The following is a 25,440-nucleotide window of genomic DNA, read 5'->3' as shown; positions in this document are numbered from 1 at the left end:
TTTAATTTGAGAGCCTCTAAGCAAGCCTAAAGTTCAAGTATTTGTATAATATACAGGCAGTTTCAGAAAGACCTCTCGTAAATACAGGGGGTAATAGTACGACAAAAAATAAGAATTTTTTGTCGTATGAACTATATGTCTATCTTCTCTTGTTTTCGAGGTACAGAGCGACAAAATAAAATTTTTTAAATAGAATTTTTACGAAAATTTCCAAACGGTGCGAAATATTTTTTTGAAATTTGGTATTCCTGGGTTTTTAAGGATGCCAAATGCGCTGATCTAATTATTTTTTGGATATTTCATAAAGGGCGCTAGTTATGTTACATTCCTATTACATTTTAAGTTCTAATTTTTTTTAAAAATTGGTTTTTTTACCATTCGGCTTCCTATTTCTAATGTACCATTTTATTTTCTAAAAATAATGTACTCTAGTTATAACTTCCTAATGTGGAAAGAGGCTTTTAATTAAACTCTTACAATATTACGGTATATAAAATAAGTGACTTTTCTCAAAGTAGGCTTATGTCAAAACTTATTGATGGATGTCTCATAAACAACGCATACATTCTTAGTTAGTGTTAACCTAAAAAAAAATTTGAACTTAAACGAATGTCGCATAACTCTATGAAATGTACAAAAAATAATTAGACCAGCGTATTTGACATCCTTAAAAACCCAGGAATACCAAATTTCATAAAAATATTTCGTACCGTCTGGAAATTTTCGTACAAATTCTATTTAAAAAATTTTACTTTGTCGCCCTGTATCTCGAAAATAAGAGGAGATAGACATATAGTTCATAAGTAAAAAAATTCTTATTTACCCCATGTATTTACGGGAGGTCTTTCTGAAACAACCTGTATAATAGTATGTGGGTACAGGGTATGCTAAAACGTACAGCACCACTTAAACTCCTCATTATATGATTCCCAATATCAAAATAAAAAAGATAATAATTGTCGAGTTAAAAATTTCTTATGGATCTAATAGAAAAAGTAAAATTTAAAGGCACTAAAATATTTAAATCAAGCTCTTATACTGCCGATATCAAAATAAATTTTTAAGGAATCTCTAATATTGTAAATTAATTATTTAAATAAATTTTAATAAAAATCAATTAACATTGAATGTTTTTCAGAGCAGATTAGGGCATATCAACACATTAAACTGCGATTGTTTCAAGATCTTATTCTGTCGTATTTTACATTGTAAAAGTATCAAATTTGTGTATTTTCTTTGGTTTGGTTGGTTCTTAATCCATCTAAAGTTCGAGTCAACAGGAAAATATATTATTCCTTGGTCAAAATTAAAAAAATTAGCTAGGCTTACCCTACTTGAGCTATTTTGAGGACAATTGTAATTAGGGAATACATCGAATTAAGCTGTAATATGAGATGTACAATGGATTCATATTAGTGTAGAAAAGAAATGAAAAAAATAATTCGAAAATTATTTATAAATATTATCAGCACTCCATTGAAATCTGGCAAACTTTAATGGCAGATCTAGTGCAATGCACACATGTCTACCGGTAAAAGAATTTGATGATGTAATAAGCCAGTGGAGTCTTATTTCACAAATTCATTTACTGTTTCTGCATAGTTATTAATTTGTCAGGATGCTACAGTGGCCATAGTAACGACCCTCCTCCTTCAAATCTACTGTACCTACTTCTTGATCTTTAGTAACTAATATAATCTCTAAATTTATATATAAAATGAGGTGTGCACCATCGTATAAGAATCACATTTGTGGTCAAATACCTAACGGCACAATTTTCAGAAGTTCTAGCAGATTATTTCGAAGAAAGAAAAGATAATGAAAAAATCATCAATACAATTTAGAGCTAATGGAGGTGATTCCATTGAATCGGATTTTGAAGTTCCTAAACATGTTGCAAACATTATTTATTCCAGTTCGTGTAAATACAGTTCATCTGTAATAACACAGGACCACAAAAAAAAATCGAAGGAATCTCCTCGGCCAAACCTATCGTATTATATGTTTTTTGGGTAGCTGAAACCGAATCTGCAACTCATTTGGTCCCATCACGTCAGAGTTTTTTTAAACAATTGTTTACTTAAAGTTAAATGTTTACCCCACACGTACATTTTTGTTTTATGTTAATATGTTGAATAATGTACGAGTATGGGCAACAGGCGTAATGTTAGGATCTAAACGATGAAAATATATATTTCTTTAAATTGTAGGTAATTGTGCTAGCTAATCTACCGTAATGGAATATTTTATAAATATACGTCCAAAAATTAAAAAAAACGATGACGTATAAAACTAGAGTGACTTATAAAACCTTACCAAAACTGCAAAAATGAAGGTACTTGAATTTTGCAAATTGCTTTTGGTTTCTGCATATTTACACTATGTGTGTACCAAATTTCAAGTGTCAGCAAAGCTTCGAACAAATTTGGCAAAGTTTCGAGTTTCAGATGCCGATGAATGTATAACACCTTATAGAACAAAAAGTTTTGCTCTCCTGATTTTAAGCTTTAGCGTCATTATTGTATATATATTGAACTATAGTTTTCGAAAGTTTTATCACTTTTTGTTTATAATTGACATTTTTACGGCAACTTTAAAAAATTGACGTTTTATACCGTTTTTTCAATATCACGGCCTTGTTATTGCAAATTTCGTAATCGGACCACCGCCATTTTGTAGCTATTTTTATTACGAACAAAATCATGTACTAAGCATTTTTTCGTACAAAGTCATCCCGCTGAGTTATTTAAAGAAAACTACTAAAAAAAATGTCACGATTAAATTGTTAACTTTTTTTCCTGATAAAATACTTTGTCAGCAAATTAACCTGTTCTTGTACTCATCATTTAAAGTAGGCCTGTGTAGTTATTTCCGGGTTATCAAGGTTTGACACAGGCCGAACCTCTACCAACTGGACTGAATAAATTGTGTCTAGCGCGAAAGTAAAACTTAAAGAGTATATAAATACTGGATCAATTTTGTCAAGTAGAATCTCATGGTGTATTAGGACACTCCAAGCATTTATCGAAGAATTTGCTTTATGTGGGAAAATTTCTCCCAGAATTTGTTCCTCTGCACCTGAAGCTATCTGGAGAAGTAGAAATCTAAATATAAACACACCACAGTAGTACAGCTATGCTTTTAAATATTTTTTTTCTGAAGACCTGTAAATATTTTATAACTTTTTAAGTAATATCGATTCTTCTAATGGTGCATATATTTTGTATAATTTGTGAATCACCCAGTATAATTTTCAATTTGTAGATATAGCCAAACAGGACAAAATTAATATAAATAAATCAATTACCTATATAAATTATACAAGGTGGTCCACTTTTTTCGATCAAACTTCAGGAATCAATACATTATCAAAAAATAATGTTAGTTTGCTAAATGAACTATACCCGACAAATGTTTACTTTTTGAGATACAGCACGTTAAAGTTTCTCGAAAAAAAATATATTTTTCGAATTTTTCTGTAGGTGATGAGGTTTCACCCGTAAGATTTTTATAAATGATTTGGCACTGTACGTGTGATCTTTGGAGAATTTTTAAATTTTTTTACTTTACCAGTGGCGGAGAAAATAGGGGTCCCCATTGTTTTAGTAAAAAAATATTAGTACGCCACTGGCTTTAAATTTAAAAACCAATATTTTTTGGATTCTCCGCTTAATTTGGGACAAAAAATTATCCTTGTAAGTTTTTCGTAACTATTATCATTTTCAAGTAAAATTTATTTACTTATTTCTATACAATAACGTGGACATATTACCATGCGAATTTATTATTTATTATGTTTTACTTGCCTAAACATAATTTGCCTAATTCTAATACAAGTGTACATAAAAATCTGATAAGTCGAGAGTTTCTCAAATCGTAAGACGCCTTCGATATTCTTCAAGATTGTTTGGCGTTGCTATCGCAATTTCCGTAAACGTGCATATCACTTCAATCCCGTACAAGATCTACATCCAGGAGATGCTGAAAAAAGGTTAAGCTTTTGTCGCTGGATTTTAAACCGTTGGCAGTATAACAATGAATTTATTCGAAATATTTTATGGACCGATGAAGCTTGTTTTACAAGAAGAGGCACATTTAATTATCACAACAGTCATATTTGGGCTCATGAAGTGAGACGCCGATCATACCAGCAAGAATTTAGTTTTAATATCTGGTTAGGTGTGATGGGTGGAAATATTTGTGGACCTTATGTATTACCTCCAAGGCTAAATTCAGTATCATTTGCTAATTTTCTGGAAAATAAGTTATTTCAATTACTGGAAGATATTCCCTTAAACCAAAGATATCGCAGTTGGTTCCAAATGGATGGAGCTCCAGCTCACTCTGGCCAAATAGTTCGCAACTGGATGAATGCAAATTATCAGAACCGCTGGATAGGACGTTTGCCATATGAACCGTTGTTTAATGTGGAGGGGCCGGTGCCTTGGCCTCCTAGATCACCAGATCTTAACCCCCTCGACTACTATGTATGGGGTACGTTGAAAGATGATGTTTACTCTGTACCAATTGAAGACAGAAATCAGTTGCAGAGAAGAATAATAGACGCCTGTGATAATCTCAAGCAGAGGCCACATGAAATCATCGCGGGGATAAATTCTTTAATACGAAGATGTGAAATGTGTATTAATGCAGCAGGCGGGCATTTCGAACAACTTCGTTAGATGTTATGCAGCTGTAATTATTTTCAATAGTTTTATTAAATATTGATTATTGAGTTGATACAGTAATTATTTTATTGTCGTGCAATTTGTAGGTCTATTGTAATAGTAATAATAAATAAATTTTACTTGAAAATGATAATAGTTACGAAAAACTTACAAGGATAATTTTTTGTCCCAAATTAAACGGAGAATCCAAAAAATATTGTTTTTTAAATTTAAAGCCAGTGGCGTACTAATATTTTTTTACTAAATCAATGGAGACCCCTATTTTCTCCGTCACTGGTAAAGTAAAAAAAATGAAAAATTCTCCAAAGATCACACGTACAGTGCCAAATCATTTATAAAAATCTTACGGGTGAAACCTCATCACCTGCAGAAAAATTCGAAAAATATATTTTTTTTCGGGAAACTTTAACGCGCTGTATCTCAAAAAGTAAACATTTGTCGGGTATAGTTTATTTAGCAAACTAACATTATTTTTTGATAATGTATTGATTCCTTAGGTTTGATCAAAAAAAGTGGACCACCCTGTATACCTAACTACCTATATTGAATAAATATGTTGAAATAGTTACCAAATAAATATTTCACAATCATTGAAAATGAAGGCTATGTAGACTTGAAATTCTCTAACACTTAAACAGTGTTGAGAACACATTAAAAAAATATGCCGTTCTTGGCTAATAAAGAACGGTCTGTTAGCTATAAATAAAAAAGCTACCGTTGCAAAAAAAATGGTCATTAAATAGCAGTTCATTTCCAAGTTTGCCATCACGAAAAGTTTTAAAAGCTCGAATGGGGTCATCAAAGAATTAATTTATAACAGGGTAGAGTAATTAACTTACATCAAACTGACGAAAAAGGCCGAAATCGTTTTGATATAAGTGCTTAAACTTTATTTAAAATGAGGTGTTTATTAGGCCGATTGTATGTTTTAGTACGTAAAACTGTTCATTTATACAGGGTGATTCAGAATTTACCCCCTAGAAAATATATTCTTTTAGTTTCCGAGTTTCTGAAAAGGCCTACAGGAATAGAAATAAGTTGCAGATTATTTTTTAACCAAGCAGAACTGGTCCCCAAAATGATGTTTGTGCAAATTTTTTTTTCTAACAAATGATTAAGAGGATATATGGACAATCTGTACAAAGAAAATGTTGGAAAAGGATTGGCTATTTCTGTGTTTCTCGACTATGTATTTTTAACTTCTAAGGATAATTCTAATTACTATATTCCCGGCAATTTCTTAATAGAGACTTCATATATATGTTAGCTTACGTTTCTTTACATTTGAACAGTAGCAAACATTAACTAATGCTTTCTTACTAAAACGAACAAGAAAGAAATGTTCCTTCTCTTCAACTCCATCCGTGGACACACTGTATATTTAAAATTTAATATTTTACGGTAATAACTACTTAGTGGAAGGTCACAGAATGCCCATTTTCAACAAAATTTCGCCATTTAAACATTTAATACATTCTGATGTTTTTTTCATTTCTTATTTCGCTCAAACTTTTGAAGGAAAATTTACACATTTTAAGTTTTATGAATATACAAGGTGCTTTTTAAGTCCATGTCATAACTTCAGAATAGGACAGGAGACTAGAGGCACTCACTGATTTCCAAGATGTAATGTGTTGAAATTTTGAGAAATATCACATTTATCAAATACCTCTAAAAATTGTTTTCGTATGTATATAAAACTTGGGTTAGTAATGTAATTAACAATACTGGAAATTTACAGAATTTATACAGTGTGTACGGATTTGATCCGGAACACCAGTGTAGAATATTACAGGGTGGGGCGATGTCAATTTTTTTCAGAGACACATATGGGACTTATCGCTAAAAGGCGAGGGGTAAACCGCTGAGGAAGTTTTTGTACGTGTCCCCAGGAAGTCGGGAAGAAGTTGGAGGAAGTTATAAGGAAGTTGAGGAAGTTATTAGGAATTCCGATTGAAAGGAATTCCGAAGGAAGTCGGGGAAGTTTTTAGGAATTCAAAGGAAGTTGAGGAAGTCTGGAGGAAGTTTAGAGGAAGTCGGGAAGTTGGAACCAAACTGCGCATGCGTGAACGGTAAACGCATGCGCAGTATTATCTTTTATAGAAAAATGCGGAGAATGTTAAACATTTATGTGGAGGAATTACGAAGCAGTCTAGAGAAGGTCCGAGGAAGTTTGACGAAGTATAATTTTTTGTACAGAATGCAGGGAACGGTTTACCCCTCGCTAAGGAGATAATGTTTCTCGTGGCCTGCTATGATTGTTTTAATAATGATGTTTTTGGAAAATCGTACTAGGGATTTTTTATTAGAAATTTGATAACACTGCGTTACTTAGCACCATTTAAAATCCATATACCCAAAATTTGATTAATTTATGTCGTTGCATGTTTTTTTATAGAGCCTCAAAGTCCGAAAAACTGAAAATTCTTATTTTAGTTTGAAAATATTGTATGAGGCTTTTAGAAATGAGTAAAAACAATAAAATACAATTTAAAAGGGTTGAAATATCATGTAAAGAAAGAAAAAAATAATACAAACTACCATTAACAAGTTAATAGTGCTTGCACAAATTAATACCAGTCAAGGAAAACAAAATTGGAAACACCAAAATGTTCTAAATAAGTATTCAAATTCAAAATTATGCTATTAAAAATTCAAATTAATTAAAAATTCCTTTTTCAACTAAACCACCTTGTAGTTCTATACATTTTTCAATTCTCTTTTTATTTTGCTTTTGCGTTTAATAACGTTTCTTCGTTAATCTGATTACGTGATCGATTCCTATACACAATGTTTTTCAAATGTAACCATATAAAAAAAATATGCTGGTGTAAGATCAGGTGTTCTTAATGGCCAGTTAATTATTTACTATTAGGAAAGTGTGTTTGAAGCCATTCTGTCACAGGTCTGGTGCAGTGGAATTTTGTCGTTCGAGCAAAGGAACATCATCAAATGAAACATAAAATTCAGTAGAAATGTGTGAAAAATATTTCCATTTTTTCCATGGAAAAGAACGGGCCGTATAATCTTTGACCAGAAATGCCACAAAAAACATTAATTTTCGGTGAGTACTGACGCTTCGGTTTTCAGACGACCAATAACGAGTATTTTGTGAACTTACTATCCCGTTATTAGAAAATATAGCTTCATCCGTGTAAGAAATTTGGATCTTGAAAATAATTTCCTTGCGCCCAGAGACAGAACTCCAACCTCCTCTCTGCATCACCTGCTTCTAACGTGTGTAGGTATTTGACTTTAAATGGCCTAATATTTCTTGTCTTTAAATGATTCCAAACTGTCATCTTACTCACATTGGGAAAATCGAACTGCATCAAATAAACTATTTGAAGGATTATTTCGGAAATATTCAATTATAGTGTCCCCCTTTTCATTTGCTCGATGTCCTAAACCTCTTTTTATCGTAGATGAAATATTAGCTAAAGAAAATTTGTACTGGTTAAAAAATACTACAAATTAGAGCAAAGGTACGATTTATTCGTGATACAGAAGAAATTAATATTCGTCGGTTTGGATGTTCAACATTAAAAATTCTATTTCTCTGTAACTTCGATCATTTCTGTCTGTTAGTCGAATTATTTGGACTTTCATTAATACTCAAGTCCATTTTTATTTTACTACCTAAATATTTCTCACAAAGCAGAGCCATTCTACCTGATGAAACAAGAAAAATAAATTTCTTTCCGAGTTATAAAAATTATGTCTAGAGAAATTACCTAATTTTAAAATGTAACGGCACTCATATTGTTTTTTCTTTCTTAACATGATATTTCAATATTTTTAAATTGTATTTTACCGTTTTTACTCATTTCTAAAAGCCCTCTATATGTTCAAACTAACATAAGGATTTTCAGTTTTTGGGACTTTGAGACTCTATAAAAAAAACATGCAACGACATAAATTAATGAAATTTTGGTGTTGCCAAATTTCTAATAAATATATGAAATCCCTAATACGATTTTCCAAAAACATCATTATTAAAAAAATCATTGCATGCCACGAACTAACATTATCTCCTTATAAATATGACCCATTCCCATACCTGTGTCTGTGCACCCCCTAATCTGAAAAATATTGACATTAAAATCCCCCACCCTGTAAAATTCTACACTGGTGTTCCGGATCAAATATGTACATACTGGATATAAATGTCGATTAGTCGCGGAGAGGCACTTAAAATTCTCAGATTATCTACGCCAGTGAGTTTTTTTGGAAATTCATTGGAACCATTTAATTCCCTATTGTATGTTAACGATGAAATAAATATACACTTTTTTAAATACAGTGTAACTACCTAAAGTCGTAAACAATTAAAATTTTTTGGGAGTTGTGCTCCTCGCTTTCAGGATAATTTAATAAACAATTTCTGTTGCAATGATTTTTGTTACATTTGCTGACTACATTGTATTTAAAGCAAAAGATTCTTGAAATTATTTATTGTAAAGCCAAAAGTTTTATAGTTACTCGATGTATTCAATTGTCGAAAGCTAATTTTAAATTTAAAACAGCAATGGCCCGGTTCTGTGTTACTTTTAAACGAGATTTGAATACATTTGAGCATTTTCGAAAAAAACGCCATCAGCGCTTTCGCACTGCGGCGCGCGGCAGCTTCAATATCAAAGCTGCCGCACCACGAACGGCAAAGTTTAATCCTTCATATGAATTTTTTTTAATTTAAAACGTAATGTTCTAGACCATCAGTTGCTTAATAAAAGTTGCTCATTTTCGTGTGCCCTTTCCAAGGAACGCACTTATTTCAGGAACACCCTGTATTGAAAATTACTCAAATTAATACGCCAAGGTTAAGGCTAACGACTTGACATGATTTTCTGTCTTGCAGTGCCAGGATATGCGTACACTGTACTGCAACATGGTCAAGTTGTACAGATTATCCAAGTTCTGCCTTTTAGTTTAAAGTACAATATTTAGGAATCGTTTAAATTTAAGGCCTATGTCGTATGATATTTACTTAGAGTCCAATCTAGCATTTAATAAAATAATGGCAATGAATCCCATCACAACCTGTATATTATTTAAAGAGATTTAAAGAGATTTTGATGTATAAGAAAGTATTAACCAAGCAAAGCCAACAAAGTTATAAGTTGGTCATAGAAGCAAATATACCTGGGATGATGCTGAACTTAGTTAATATTAACTCGAAAATTAAAATGCATAAATTAGGAAACTTGACGAATTTGTTGATTTTAAGGCTTAGCGCTATATACATTTGGTCCCGAATACTGCCAAAAGTTTTAAAGCCTGGGTAATTTATGGAGAGCAATAACGAAAAATATTTTTAAAATGCGGAGGGTCTTCAACCCTTAGTATGTTTACTGTTGTTTTAGGTTGTTTCCATGGCAAATTTTCATTAAGATTTATTCCAAGCCGACCTGATAATTGTTTAGTATCAATTAAAATTTAACCTGTTTGTATTGTTTAATTGCTTTGCTATTTATGAAAAAAGTTTAGACTCAAATTAATCTACAAGAGAAGAATGGTTCCGAAGGCACAAATACTGATTATGTGTACAAGGCGTCCAGAAATAAATTGACCTCACAAACCAATTTCCATCAAGTCATCCTAGTAAAATTGCATCGAGCCATCCTACTAAGATTACATCAATAGTTCTCTACTAAAGTTTTATTTCCTTCAAAAAGTTGCGAATATAGTTATTTGTTTAATTAATCAGTAAAGTACAAGATTTAATGCCGCGGCTGATATTTAATACTTTACTGCCAAATTAAACACATAATTCTGTAACCTGAGGGGTTAGTTCTATCTATCTACCATTATGACCAGTATCATAACGATATTAACTTGTAAAAGAGTCTACTATTTAATTCTTGAAAGGAAGATTATAATTATCATTACATTTTAATTAATACGTGAGAACTTAGAAATGTTGTACGTTCATAGAATGAATACCAGACACCATATGTCGCTCATATACAAGGTAATCCAGTGGTTGGTTGTATAGGGTGACACTTAAGGTGAAAGAATAAGAAAGAAACACTAAAACTTCCAAGAAGGGTTTTAATAACAACAAAACAAAACAAACAAACAAAATAACGACACAACGGGCTCGAACAACATTATTAATTAATTTATTGACACGCGACAGCGTACCGATATTCAGGGAATGCGCGATTCATAGCAAAATTTGGGATGACTATCCATTATTAAATTAACCAGACACAAGGCTATGCGGACGACTTAGTCGTTCTCATAGTCGGGAAACATAATATTATCATTTCAGAACTCATGAAAGAGGCTTTGAAATGGATAGATGACTGGTGTAAGGTGCAGGCACTGACAGTAAACCCTGACAAAACGATCGTAGTACCAGCACCAGGAGAAGGAATTTAATTGGACTCTCTGAACCTATAATAGTGGAGAGGAGCATTAGGCTTTCCAGGGAAGTAAAATATCTAGGAGTGACACTGGATAATAAGCTTACCTGGAATGCGCACTTGGAAAAAGTGGTGAGTAAGGCGAAGCAGACATTGTGTGTATGCCGTCGCCTTATTGGGAGCACCTGGGGACTGAAACCAAAGATGTCATACTGGTTGTATACTGGGTGTCGATAGTAAGATCTAGGATTCTTTACGGCGCTGTGGTATGGTGGCAAAAAACACAACAGACCACAGCGAGGGAAAAACTGAATAGAATTCAGAGATTGGCCTGTTTAGGTATAACGGGGGCGATGGCATCGACCCCGACAGCTGCACTAGAAGTCATGCTAAATCTGCCACCGCTGCATATAGTGGTGGAAAGAGAAGCGCGGCTAGCAGCATATCGACTCAGGAATAACAATGACTGGAGGGGTGGTTCCCACTCCAGGATCATAGACACATCTATGTCGGAACCAACTCTTGGGATGGTATCCGACAAGATGGTTCCAAGGTTTCACTTCCACAAGCCATTTGAGACTCGAATAGAGGATCAAAGCAAGTGGGAGGAAAGGTTTAATACCCTGGAAAGGTGGAGCCTAGTATGGTTTACAGATGGCTCCAAAATGACCAGAGGGACGGGTGCAGGAATATATGGACTCAGACCCAGATGGAGTGCAAGCTACAGTCTGGGGGAGTTCCCTACTGTATTCCAAGCAGAAATCTTCGCGATAATGGCGTGTCTGGCAGAGAATGTACGTAGAGGTTATAGACGTAAACTCATATATATATTCTCTGATAGTCAAGCTGCAATTAAAGCTTTAGCCGCACACAAGGTAAGTTCAAAACTGGTGTGGGATTGTTTACAAATGCTGACTGAACTGGCCACCAACAATACAGTCAGACTGTGTTGGGTGCCAGGGCACAAAGGCATTTGTGGAAATGAGAAAGCGGATGAACTTGCGAGGAAGGGATCCGAGACAGTGTTCATTGGCCCGGAGCCCTTCTGTGGCACATCTCCCAGTGTGGTCAGGCGGGCTCTGGGCAAATGGACAGAGACAGAACATAGGAAATACTGGACTTCAAGGCCAGGACATAGCCATTCCAAGGAGCTTATGGAGTATCCTTCGAATGGAAGAGCGAATGAGTTACTGAGCTTGAACAGAATCCGGCTCAGGAGAGTGACAGGACTCATAACGGGACACTGTCACTTTAGGAAACATCTACATAAGCTAAAGCTTGTAGACAGTCCGGTCTGCCGAGGATGTGAATCGGCGGATGAAACTTCTCTGCATATCCTGGGCGTGTGCCCGGGATTTGCACGTAGCAGAATGGCGCTCCTTGGGAGACCCTATTTGGAACCCAAGGAACTGAGAGAAGTGTCAGCAAGGAAGCTTTTGGATTTTGTAAAAAGGACAAATCTACTTGCTGAATAGGACTAATAGTGGGACGCACAATAGGCCTAATCAGGCCGCAGTGCTATGGGACTTATTAGGACCAACCACTAGAAGAAGAAGAAGAACCCGAGACTCTAAAACTAAGTGGACTGCTCAATGTGGAACCCAAGGAAAAACTGCCCTTTTTTTCGGAGATCTCTCCTGAATTCGATACCTCGCTTCGACACGTCCATTTCTTGAGTCCAGACGTCTTATCTTACTGTCGGGAACCCTGAGTATCGGGACGCTTTGGCATAACTATGCCATCTTAATAGTTATCTAATTGACTGATTTTACAACTGTCTAAATAATTTTGAGACTAAACTTACAAACAACCCTATACCTTCCTCTTGTGACTCCGCATAGCAATACGGGACGAATTAGTCACTCTCATTTAATTTATCCTTATAGCTTGGAAAATCCACAGAAAAAAAAACAGCTATTTGACCTATTATTATTTTCCTGACAACATTCTAACAACTTTAAATATCTTGGAATTCCTACGTGTTCTTTCGAATGCATTTCGCGCGTTATTAGAAATATCGATTTTTCTCTTTATACCAGATGCTCAACACATGGCCCCGACGGTCTAAGTGAACTTGTTCAAAAAAATATTGCTAAATTTCATGGGGCCTTCTCTGAAGGACAGCCTTGTGGCGACGCTAAACCTACTTGAATGCTCTTAACTTGTCAATAAAATTAGTGTTGACTGAAATATGTTACTTTTTGGCCCATCCGTTCCCAGAACTAACAAATAAATTACTACGTGTCCCGGCCTTTGTTACAATTCTTTCGCCGAACAATTTTAATTTTATCATATCAGCAAACATAGCTATTTATTTTATATTATTAAAATTGTATGATACTTCTTTCATGAATAATAATAACTTCATCAGGGTCTATAGTTAATTTTAAAAATGCATAATAGAACAGTAGCTGAAGGCTACATTGAGGAGTCCATAACTCGTAAATCAGTTGTTAGCAAAAAAAATTCCATACTGCAAGCACCTACATCAAGTGCTGGAAACGATTTTTAAAATAATTCAACCACATTGGAGGATACAATAATTCATAAACCATCTACTAGTGAAAGCACTTCAATCTACATAGAAGAAGTAAATGTTTCAAAACAAACAGTACAAGGCTGTTCTAATTTCACTATAAATGTTTACAATAAATAACTACTTACTTTCGTTAAATAACAAATTTTAATTTTTAATTTAGCGACAGTAAAAATGATTCTAATGCCTATCAGTAAAACTACGCCTTGAATGTCGATCGAGGAAAAATAAAATTTATTTTATTTCGTATTTTTAGGATATTTCAATGAGATTTGGTACAGTTGGGTTTTTGGTGTAGCCGAAAATTGTTATATTTATATTTACCTAAAGTCTAAAGCAAAGATAATTACTAAACTTCAATTTTTTGCTAAAGCTTATTAAAGCTTTTTGTATGGTTTAGATCAAATTAACTCTATTCGCAAGTCAAGGCCTACTGAGCCTGAACAAATAAAATGGGCATGTAAACGTTGTTTCCCGGAATTACACTTAAAGGGCTACTCGTATATCTTAATTACACGCTGACATTTGAATAAAGGTCTACTACTGGTCTAAATCTCACAAAAACTATTTTATATAGCTGCAAATTTAACAGATGTGAAATTTAATTGGACTGGAATATTTTCAAATAGTCAAAACACAAAATACCAAATTGAAATCCATTTTTTCGTCGGGACAATGAATTTTTGCGTTAAGCAACCTACCTCTTTTGCAGTAAATGAAGTAGCATTTAATAAAACATGTGCGTGTTTTCAAAATTATTGCTATTGCTATGTTTTAGGTAAAAAAAAAACTATTCATATTCGGCCCCATATTAAAGGAGTAAAATTATTATACTACGGTAATTTGATCTAAAGTGGTTTTTAGGCTTTCATCGGTTTTATAGAGACGCTGCAGCTCTAGGTCTCATATAGTCCCAGTCACGGCGAAGCTTTTACAGCGTCTTCACTGAAGATGCAGCGAACGATTGGAGAGCTTTCGATGGGACTAGCTACAGAAGCCAGGAGTTGTCGTAACGTAACGTCTAAAGCGCCTTTAGGTGATCTGATAATGGATTTGCCCCCACAGACCTTAGCCCGAGAACAACAACGGTAAATCAAAAATTCCTAGCCAAGGCTAAGGAAGTGTATTATATGTATGTAGCTGACGGCGAGTAGGTACATAGGTCACAGCATAGGAACCCAAAAAACTATAGCATATTTGTTAACATAAATATTCAGAAGTTAGGAAATGTGCCGTAACAATTTTTGTCAATTGAATATGATGATAATTTAAACTTTATTATTCCATGTTAGTAATGAGTTTTTTTTTTTGTGTTATGGAGACATGGAATACTATCATTATGTGTTGTTGAAATATCAGTATATTCAATTTAAAGCATATTTAAATATTTACATTCCAAGTTGCGAATACTTGCAAATTATACAGAGTGTTTGGAAAAGTTGGTGCCAAATTTAAGGAGGTAAAAGTAAAGCCAAAAATAGTAAAAAAAGTTCATATAAACATTGGTCTTCCGGAACACCGTTACTGAGATATGGCCCTCCATAGGGGTCTTATGATTTGGATATTTTTTAAAATAACTTTCTTTCTGACTAAGATAATGGAATGAAAATTGTAGGTAATAATCATACCACAAGGGTCTTTCATCAAAATCGGTTACAATAGTTTTCTAACATAACAACTTTTAACAGAAATTTTTAGAATTTTTTTATTCCTTTGAATTATCAAGCAAATAATATTATTTTTTAATGAATTGGACTTTTTTGAAGAAAATATGTCCCTATTTTTTTCCGAATTCTGCGTAGTTTAGTCGGAAATGATTATTTTTTAAATAATGTATGGCTCAGAACAGTAACCTTTTTTAACATTTTCAAATAGTAGTCATCCTTCATGGTGATAATTTCATTGTAATGATACTAAGGATTGTCACTTTCGCATGCTATCATTTAGATTCTTACGTTTCTTAGTTGTAATATTTGTACTTGACTTTGCATTTCACTCGATTTTTTTACAACCATGAACCATCATGCTTTTACTAACCGTGAATATGCCGACATGCATTTTAATTATGGTTTCTGTAATGGAAATAGTCTGGCGGCTCAGAAAGAGTATCGGCAACGTTTCCCTGATAGTAGGCAACCTTCTGCAAGATTTTTTGGGAAAATTCATGCAAGAACGATGGAGTCAGGAGCCCTAACTCCAAGATATCGTGAATTTGGCCGTCCGTAGGCATTATTTAGACGAAATAATTTTGGGATTTTTTTAACGTAATTCTACAGCAAGTGTAACTTGAAGAGTGTCTACTCATGATGGTTCATGGTTGTAAAAAAATCGAATGAAATGCAGTCAAGCACAAAAATCACAACTAAGAAGATAAAAAAACGAAAGAATTTAAATGATAGCACGCAAAAGTGACAATCAATAGTATCATTTCAACGAAACTGTCACCATGAAAGATGCCTACTATGTGAAAACGTTAAAAAAAATTTACTATTCTGAGCCATACATTATTTAAAAAATAATAATTTCTGACTAAACTACGCAAAATATCCAAATAATAAGACCCCTTTGGAGGGCCATATCTCAGTAACGGTGCTCCGGAGGACCAATGGTTATAGGAACTTTTTTTATTATTTTTGGCTCTACTGTCACCTCCTAAAATTTTATACAAACTTTTCCAAACACCCTGATATATTCAGCAATGTCATAGATATAAGTAAATACATTGGTTAAAATATCTTTCAATATTACAGGTACTGTTCATAGAGTTTTGCTTAAATTGGAAAATGATTTAAGATTGAAATCCGACAGCGTAATTAATAATTGCTTCTATTAAAAAGAAATATAACTTTTAAATTTTTAATTCACATAATTTTTCTATTTCTTTCGTTTAATTTACTTCCTCAGGCAAACATTACAAAAATTGTTTAACAAAATGGAAATACATAGCAAAGAGACACCATATCATTAGAAAAAAATATTGAAATCTCACAATATTAACATCCATAGAATAAAGGAAAGAAACACGCTTTTATGAGCATCTTCAACTATTTTTATTAATTCAATATGTGGCATATGTTTCTGTCCATTTAATATAACTTTATAATGATAATGTCAACAAGGGACATAATCACCATAATATTATAACTACTCAAATCCAATATACATACGTAAGTTAGTTTTGGAATCATACACTGTAAAAAAATCAGTGTGAATGAAAGCAATAATGGTTCGGAGTGAATTCATTTAGTGAAATTATTGATTGCATTTTCACTCAATATTGGACATTTTGAACATTTTACTCATTTGTGATTATATTTAAACTAAAACTGAGTACTTTCACTCAAATATGGGTACTCCTTAAATAAATTCTTCCCGTAACTTGTATTTGGTGCACTTGTACCCAAATCAGAGTAAATGTCCCTATTACTGAGTGATCCCACCCTTATTCATATCCAGATGCATTGTCTTTGTTTGGTCCCATCGTCCCATCAGGTTATCTCGTGACCGTGGCGTGGTGGATGGCAGAATGGCGTATGGAGTGCTTTGAAGTTGGACAAGCATCGGTTTATCTGGTTATTCTAGTGAAAATTGTATTTAAATGCAGTGATTTAATTACAATCATTAAAGACAATATATTAAGTCTCGATTAATATTTGGATAGTTAAATTGTTATCTATAATTACGTATTTGTAACTTACAATACATATAGGTTATGGCAATTTATTTATCTGATTAATCAATTAATCGAGACCTTAATTATTGCCTCTAAAACAAATCTGTGTTGAAATCACCATGACTTTTTAATAGTTTACGACAATGATATTTAAATTAAAATTTCAAGAAAATATAAAGTGGTACAAAACCACTCCAACCGTTAATAATATAGAAGCATTTATTAAGTAAGTTGTACACATTAGTACACCTAATTTCAAAGCCATGTTGGCTTTTACCCAAAAATTATACAAATTTAATAAATTACAAAAAAGTTATTATGAAATACCGATTTTCATCCCTTAACTTCAAGGGTTAATATACGAGGGTGGTCTGAAAAGTTTCCGACCTAACAAAAATACAATATTTTTTTTCAGAATTTTTTTTTATTTTTCAACATAGTCTCCTTGTAACTCTACACACTGCTCCCAGCGATGCTCCCATCTCTGTAACCCGTCCAAATAGTACTCGGCGTTTTTCTCTGCAAAATAATTGTTCACGAAGGTGATTGCCTCTTCATTTGACGAAAATCTCTGTCCTTCGAGCGCAATTTTTAGATGAGGGAACAAAAATAAGTCACTTGGGGCTAGATCTGGTAAGTAAGGGGGATGGTCAAACAGTTCAAACCGTAATTCGTGGATTTTCGCCATGGCAACCGCTGAGGTGTGAGACGGTGCGTTGTCTTGGTGAAACAGGATTTTCTTTTTCTGCAAATGTGGCCGTTTTTCCACAAGTTCTGCCTTCAGCTCGTTAAGTAATGATGCCTAGTATGCTCCTGTAATGGTTTTTCCTTTTTGAAGATAATCGATTAAAATAACTCCATGACTATCCCAAAAAACAGTCGCCATCACATTCCCAGCCGAAACAACAGTTTTTGCTTTTCTGGAGCCGATTCTCCCTTTGCAGTCCACTGTTTGGACTGTATTTTTGTTTCGGGCGTATAATGGTGTATCCAAGTTTCATCTACAGTAATTAATCGGAGCCAAATTGGCCGTGTGAGCAATTCACGGAATTTTACCAGCGTCGTCAACGATCTCGGCCCGTCTCGATGACAGATTAATATTATGGGAGTATTTATGGGACTATTTTGTAAACATAGGTTAAGCTTAGTGAATGGGGGACTCTCAGATAGGCACTAGCGTAGTACAGACGTATTATCACAGTACACAATATAAGTTACGGATTTATTGCGCCTAAACTGCGCCAACAGAGCGTTGAAAATGTTTTTGGTCTAACGTGAGCAAACGCGTCACCCAACGCGCGGACAGCTTTCTCATGTTTAAATGTTCATTTAATATGTGACAAACACGTTCTTTTGACATGTTCATAACCTCTGCTATCTCTCTCACTTTAACCTGGCGGTCGTCGGCGTCGTGAACTTTGGCGATGTTTTCATCGGTAGTTGCAGTTTTTGGACGTCCCGAACGTTCATCGCCTCCCAAGCTCTTACGGCCACATTTAAATTCAGGCTGCCCAAAATTTCACTGTGATAAATGACGGTGCAGAGTCCCCATACACAGAATCCAACTCATCTTTGATTTGCGTAGGCGTATTGCCTTTCAAAAACAAATATTTAATGAAAGCTCGATACTCGATTTTGTCCATTTTCATAAAAACACTCACATCAACTCACTTAAACGACTGTTGCATAACAACTGCGCGTCCAAAATGGCTGAAACTTTGGTGAGTAACTGTCAACAGATGAACAACGAAATTCACTAGCTTTTATTTACGAGTGCTGCCATCTTCATGTCGAGGTCGGAAACTTTTCAGACCACCCTTGTACATATACTATAAAAAAAAGATGTAGATTTGAGATATTATTTTTACAATATCTCTCTTAATTTGAAAGTTCATCATTTGCAGAACACGCTGTATAGCGTCTAATTAATTTCAACATTGTATATCCTATCCCATTTATGAGTGATTTATTTTTGTACTCAATAATTAGTTAATTAAAAACCAAGTCTGAATGACTCAATAATAGTTCAATTTAAATCATATTAGAGAAAAAGTCAACTCTAAACTGGTTTTATATACTCAGAATAGAGTCACAAGTCACTCAATTGATAGTTAGCAGTAACTTGTATTTGAATAAACCTCACTCATTTCTGATGCAATAGTTTCTCTCAGTTGTACTCATACTAATAGAGTGAAAGTTTCACTCAATCGGGTGTGGACAGAAATTGATACATTATTGAGTAAAATTGAGTGAAATTTGAGTGAATTTTTTTACATTGTACATCCAAATCTTTCTCAAAAGTCAGCAATACAAAAATCGTGCCAGAAATAGATCATTATAATACGAAATTCCTACTTTTCCAATTTTTTTTTAATCTATAAATATAATATCTTGCAGTATTATTCCAAACAGTGGAGTCAAATAATAATTTTATTTATATTTTCATATTTATTAAAAAAAATTTCAAATCCAAAATGTTCATTCATTTTGGAAACGTATGACGCCAATTGCACCAAATTTTGTTTAATAATTTTAACAATTACGTAATCTTAATGAATCTGTTCTTGTTGATGAAAATTATATTTGTTGGATTGATTGAAACATATCAGGTTTTAATAGAGTAAAAATAAAATACATTTCCATGAAGTGTAAAAGTTCAAGACTTTTTATTTTAGGTTGTACCTACAACTTTTCTTTAAAATTTTGTTCACTTTAACTAGTTTAAAACTGCCAGCCAACTCTTAAAAAGAATAAAATGCAATGTAATTGTTTCCTAAACTTTAATTCTTTTTCGGCTGAGGTTAGATTTTTCATACTAACTTTATCCACACGAGAGTTGCTAGTGTCAGTAAAGTTAATTTGCTCTATTTGCAAAAGTAATTTATAAAAGAAGTAGGTACCCTCTATTTAAGTATCATGTTGAACCTCCATTATATTTGTTATGTTCTCAGCGATAATTAGTTCCCATTGACCTAGTTGTTGAGATTAATAAATTTTTCATCATTCCTAACTTTCGTTAATTTTAATCCATCCATTAATTTCAAAAGCAAGGGATGAAACGACATGGTAAAAAGTTTGTCGTCATATTCGTGAGCCACTTTGTCTCATGTTAAAGTGCATCCTTTGGAGTTGAGGAAATTGTTAAAGTTTGTTTAAGACGTGTTTGTTAACTAATGCCATCATCATGAGCGTACAATGTTGGTTGTAATTAATGGTTTGCATCACACTAAGTTGTTCCTTTTGGGAAATATACCTTAAATAGTAAAGGAGTGTATCGCGGACTATAAAAAAAAATTAAAAATTACCGCCATTTTTATAATTGGTTAGTCAATTGCGTAAATAATATAAAAATTAATTAAATGATCGAAGTGTGTTTTTTAGAATAAGCAATATCTTAAATTCTCTTTGTCTTTGAGGATCAGCTTGAGAATTATTTGTTCTTAGCAAAACTGTAAAAAATAGGTTGTACGAAACAGACTGGATTTTAACAGATGAAATTTATATTATTGTAACTTTCCTCTTTTAAAATCTACTCCTTATTGTTTAAGAGCAAATTGTGCTTTTTGATTTAAAATTTTATACGAAATGAAGAAAATCCATTTTAACGAAAGTGCATAAAATGGTTACAAAAGTAGAGTATTTAGCCGGTTCTAACAAGTAAGGTTATCGGAGTGTCGCATTTTGTAAAGGACAAAAAAATACGAGACATGTACATACTACACTGTAAAAAAAAATCACTCAAATTCACTCAATTTCACTCAATAGTATATCAATTTCTATCCACATACGATTGAGTAAAATTTTCACTCTATTAAACAACTAAAATTTTGAGTAAAACTATTGCAACAGAAGAACCATCAAGTGAGTGACTTTTATGTAAAACCAATTAAGAGCTGACTTTTTCTCTCGATTAAAGGAATTGGGCAACTGATCGGACAAAATAATAGATTTTCATAGCCTATATTGTACGTTACAGATACGTAAGTAAGTATAGGTAACAATATAAATATCCGTTTATTTAACCAAATATTAATCGCAACTTATTGTTATTAATTATTGTAAACAAACCACTGCATTTAAACATAATTTTTACCTAAATAACCGTATTAACGGACACATGTCTAGCACTACACGCCATACACCACGCCACGAGATGGCCTAATGGGGACGATGGGAATAGGCAGACAACACAGGACAACCATAAAATGGGGTGGGATCATTCAATAATGAGGACATTTACTTCGATTTAGCTACAAATGTATCAAATACGAGTTTATCTGTAAAATTTATTTAACGGGTATTTGAGTGAAAGTACTCAATTTTAGTTCAAATATTGTCACAAATGAGTAAAATTATCAAAATGCTCAATATTGAGTTAAAATGTACTCAATAATTTTACTCAATGGATTCTCTTGTTACTTCTATTGCTTTCACTGATACCGATTTTTTTACAGTGTGTATTTCTTTTTGTGCCGATAAAAATTTTAAAGGGTAAAAAGCACCCATAAAGTTTTCCTAAAAAACTGTTCTTCCAAGAAATCTCTGTTTCTATACCAAATTCTCTTTTTTCTATCTGTGATCGATATTAGACAATCTCCAATTAGTTTAAAAAAACTGAAACAGAGATTTCTTGAAAAACCTGATTTTTGGGGGTAAACCTTAGGGGTACTTTTTACCTCTTTAAATTGTTTATTGGTAGAAAAGAAAATATACGTGTCTCGTATAATTTTGCTCTCTACAACATAGCGAAGTTTCATTGAAATCGGCTACACAAAAAAAGTCCAAATCCAAGAGAACCACATATCATTCCCAAAGGAATTCGATGCGCTGAACACGACCCTGCAGTCAAAATTCATGACTTTAGGACAAATTTCGGAGAAAAGTTAAATTTTAGGGTGAAACTGGTAAAAATATGGATCAAAACTGATTTTTCCTAAATTTTGTCCAAATATATCAATTTCGTAGTAATTTAAGGCGCTGAACACGATGCCATTAGGAAAATTTATCCGTGACCTCCACATTTCTCAGATAATCCACTATTTGAGTGAAACTAGCCCAAATATGGGTCAAAATGGATTTTTTCCTAAATTGTGTCAAAACATATCATTTTCGTAGTATGTGGAGACGCAGAACACGCTGCCTTTAGTAAAATTTACCCATGACCTTGATATTTCTCAGAAAATCCACTATTTAAGTGAATACTAGCCAAATTTAGGAAGAAATCAGTTTTGGCCCATATTTGGGCCATTTATTCTAGAATAAATTCTAAGATTACTGTTATTTAAACAAGTCTTGTAAGGAGAAACACAGAAATTATGGTAAAATTATGTAAAATATAACACCTTATACATGATCAATCTGAATTGAAATTAATCGAAACTAAAGTCCTAATTTTTCACATTTTCGCGTTCCCAACATTTTATTTATATCTGATTAAGACAAATAATTATAACTCACCATATCACATAGGTCTGTATTCCCCATTCGCCTTCAAAGGTCGCCCAACAGTCAGGTACTCCCTCGCCAGGAACCTCTTGATAGGTAAATATTACCAACTGAAAAAAAATATACATATAATATTTAATAGTCCAATTTGTATGATATCGATCAAGTATAATATAATTATAAAGTCAGATCTTCTAGATGTTGCGCATTTTGTGGTTAGACAAAATACGTGGTTTCAGGTTGATGGTGTGCCACCGCACTAAGGTCAGAATGTTCGAAACTATCTAAAGGAAACGTTTTCTAACAGCTGGATTGGTAGAAGAAAAGGTGCGCTTATTCACTAGCTAAGTCGTTCCCACGACCTCAATCAGATGGACTTGTTTTACTCTGGGTTTATGAAAGGTTCCTTTTTTAAACTTCCAATATTGCATGAACAACATTTACGAATTGTAAAAGGCATAGAGCGCTTCATGCTGAAACCACAGATTTTTCAGCACGTTCCCTCTCATTAAAAGGGAGCGATTATGGATTCGCAAAGAACACCTATTTTATAGTTTTCAGACTTTATGCATATTTATTATCTTACTATTAAATAACTATTTTTTTTTTACTTTTCGTATATCTATCAGTATATTCTTATTTTCGTGAATTTGTCTAATTGTTTCCTTCACACTCTCCCAATAGTACCAATACTTTTAAATTATCCCTAAAGTTAGCTAAATAATGTACGATAACGTTTAACACATCCTTTGCCAGTACTTGTAACCTAATCTAATGCAAACTAAAGATTGTTATAACATTACTAAAAATATCGAAAACCAAATCGCAAATCAAAATTTATTGAAACAGAAAAAATTAAGAAAATTGCCATTTTCACCAATGGAGGCTGGCGCGGAAGGGCTCTGCGGCACCGCCCCCCCCCCCCCTTAGTTTACATCATCTAGATAATTAAATAGTGCAATCACATTAACTCCTGCAAATTTGTAAAGTGTTTACAGCGATGGTCATGGTTACCGACGGAGCAGGAATAACACATATTTACTATGCACTTTGCGCCCAAATAATAGCTTTCATTTCAAAATATCAAACTTTAATGAAAAAGTAAGTAATTGAAAAGATTATTTGGGACAATAGAAGAAAATTGGACTTTCACTGTAAAGAATGATATAGGTTAGCATATTTTCCCGATATTTCAGTGGTACTTAAAATAAATCTACACTATTATATTTGAACTTTTTTTTTTCAATACTCTGTATCTAAATATTTCCGCCCTTGGTATGAAAGTCTACATCCGCCACTAATATTATCTAAAAAAAAAACAGTACCTCTATTCTTCGGCTTGAGCTATAATTTTTTTAACTAGAATTATTCCAAAGTACGACGGTATAAATCTATGCCAAAATTTCAACTCAGGATGTTAGAAAGAAATGGAGTTATTATCAAAAAGCGATTTTAAAATCTTTAGCTTAATGTGCTGTACGTCATTAGCGGGATTCCCAAATTAAAAATGAAAGCCTCATTATTATCATTCAAGTAAACTGTAGTTGACCTACTAATTTGTGACACCTTGTACATGTTCACAAGGCAGTCAAATTACCCACCTTGTGTATCTTATTTTTCGTACCATTTCACTCTAATCGTATCTGCCAGGAACCACCTCACCAGATCGATTACAAATATGAATTTTTTCACACACACGTGGAAACAGCAACCAACACATTAAAAATATCCTTCGAGGCTTGTCGGATTGCGTTTCTGTTGCCGTTGACGAATGTGTTTTCCAGGAATATCTCCATTGCTGTCAGTCATAATAATGCTATATATCAGCCATTGTTAGAACCAAGTGTAACATAAATTATACGCGATTTTATAAATGATTTGGTTGCGTAAATGGCACGGAAGGCTTAAAGGAATGCAGAAACACTTATGTCCCCCAAGAGCGAGCTTTAGTAGAAACGTTTCCTGAATTTATATTAGACCCACATAAATTTTTATTTGTGGACCATCCGCTAAAATAAGTCAAACCGAAAAATTCTATTCAGTAAATTTTCATTTCTAAAACTTGATTTGTAAGTTATTGGAGACCGGGAGTGGTTGTATAATTTTTTCTTTGTAGGAAGAAAGAACTTGTATGTTTAACTAACTACTTTTTGTGTTAATAAGTTTAACTGTAAGTTGCTTCCAAAAAATATATGGGTAATTTTTAAAAAATTCAGTTGATGGTAAAATTAACCTCAACCCTGTGAACAATTTAATACATTCCCGGATAACAATGCATACTTAACGTCTCTCCATTAAAATCAAATTGCTTTTGAAGTCATTTCCTTGACAATCATTGTTTATTTATTGTTGTGATAAAAGCTAAATTCGTTTTAATACCTATAAGTGCTAAAATACAGGGTGCCCCAAAAGTGACGCCCGTCCTTCTGGGATTTGATTAAGGAGACAAAAACAAATCGAAAATCAATAATGGAAAATTTTCTAATTGTTTTTCTTTGTTGAGTTATTCAAAAAATTATTCAAAAAACTAAAAAAGTGAAAATCCAATTTTTTCTTCTCAAAACTGAGGTCTATGCTTATGGGGACCAAGACAAATAATTTATAACCATTAGTAGGTAAGTATAGCTTCCGATAGTCGGTTGTACCTGGGTGTAAGGAATAATTTTAACCAGAAAAGGATAGAGAAAAACATTTTAATAAAACAATTTTATAAAATGGAGAGGAAAAAAA

At 33.3% G+C, this 25,440-nt stretch overlaps 1 protein-coding gene across 1 annotated transcript in view; it reads right to left on the bottom strand.

Moving 5' to 3' along the window:
* LOC108904577 (mesotocin receptor-like) overlaps positions 1 to 23,718 on the bottom strand; it is a 181,622-nt gene extending 157,904 nt beyond the window's left edge. The window contains exons 1-2 of the mRNA XM_018707191.1: positions 23,707 to 23,718; positions 22,723 to 22,820 (exon numbers count right to left, since the gene is read on the bottom strand). Coding sequence (XP_018562707.1) covers positions 22,723 to 22,820; positions 23,707 to 23,718 — 110 coding nt within the window. The remainder of the gene's footprint in view (positions 1 to 22,722; positions 22,821 to 23,706) is intronic.
* Positions 23,719 to 25,440: the final 1,722 nt, after the last annotated feature.

This window comes from Anoplophora glabripennis, unplaced genomic scaffold, assembly GCF_000390285.2.
Source record: "Anoplophora glabripennis isolate ALB-LARVAE unplaced genomic scaffold, Agla_2.0 scaffold8, whole genome shotgun sequence".
NCBI lineage: Eukaryota > Metazoa > Arthropoda > Insecta > Coleoptera > Cerambycidae > Anoplophora > Anoplophora glabripennis.
This window is presented reverse-complemented; position numbering and strand designations above follow the sequence as displayed.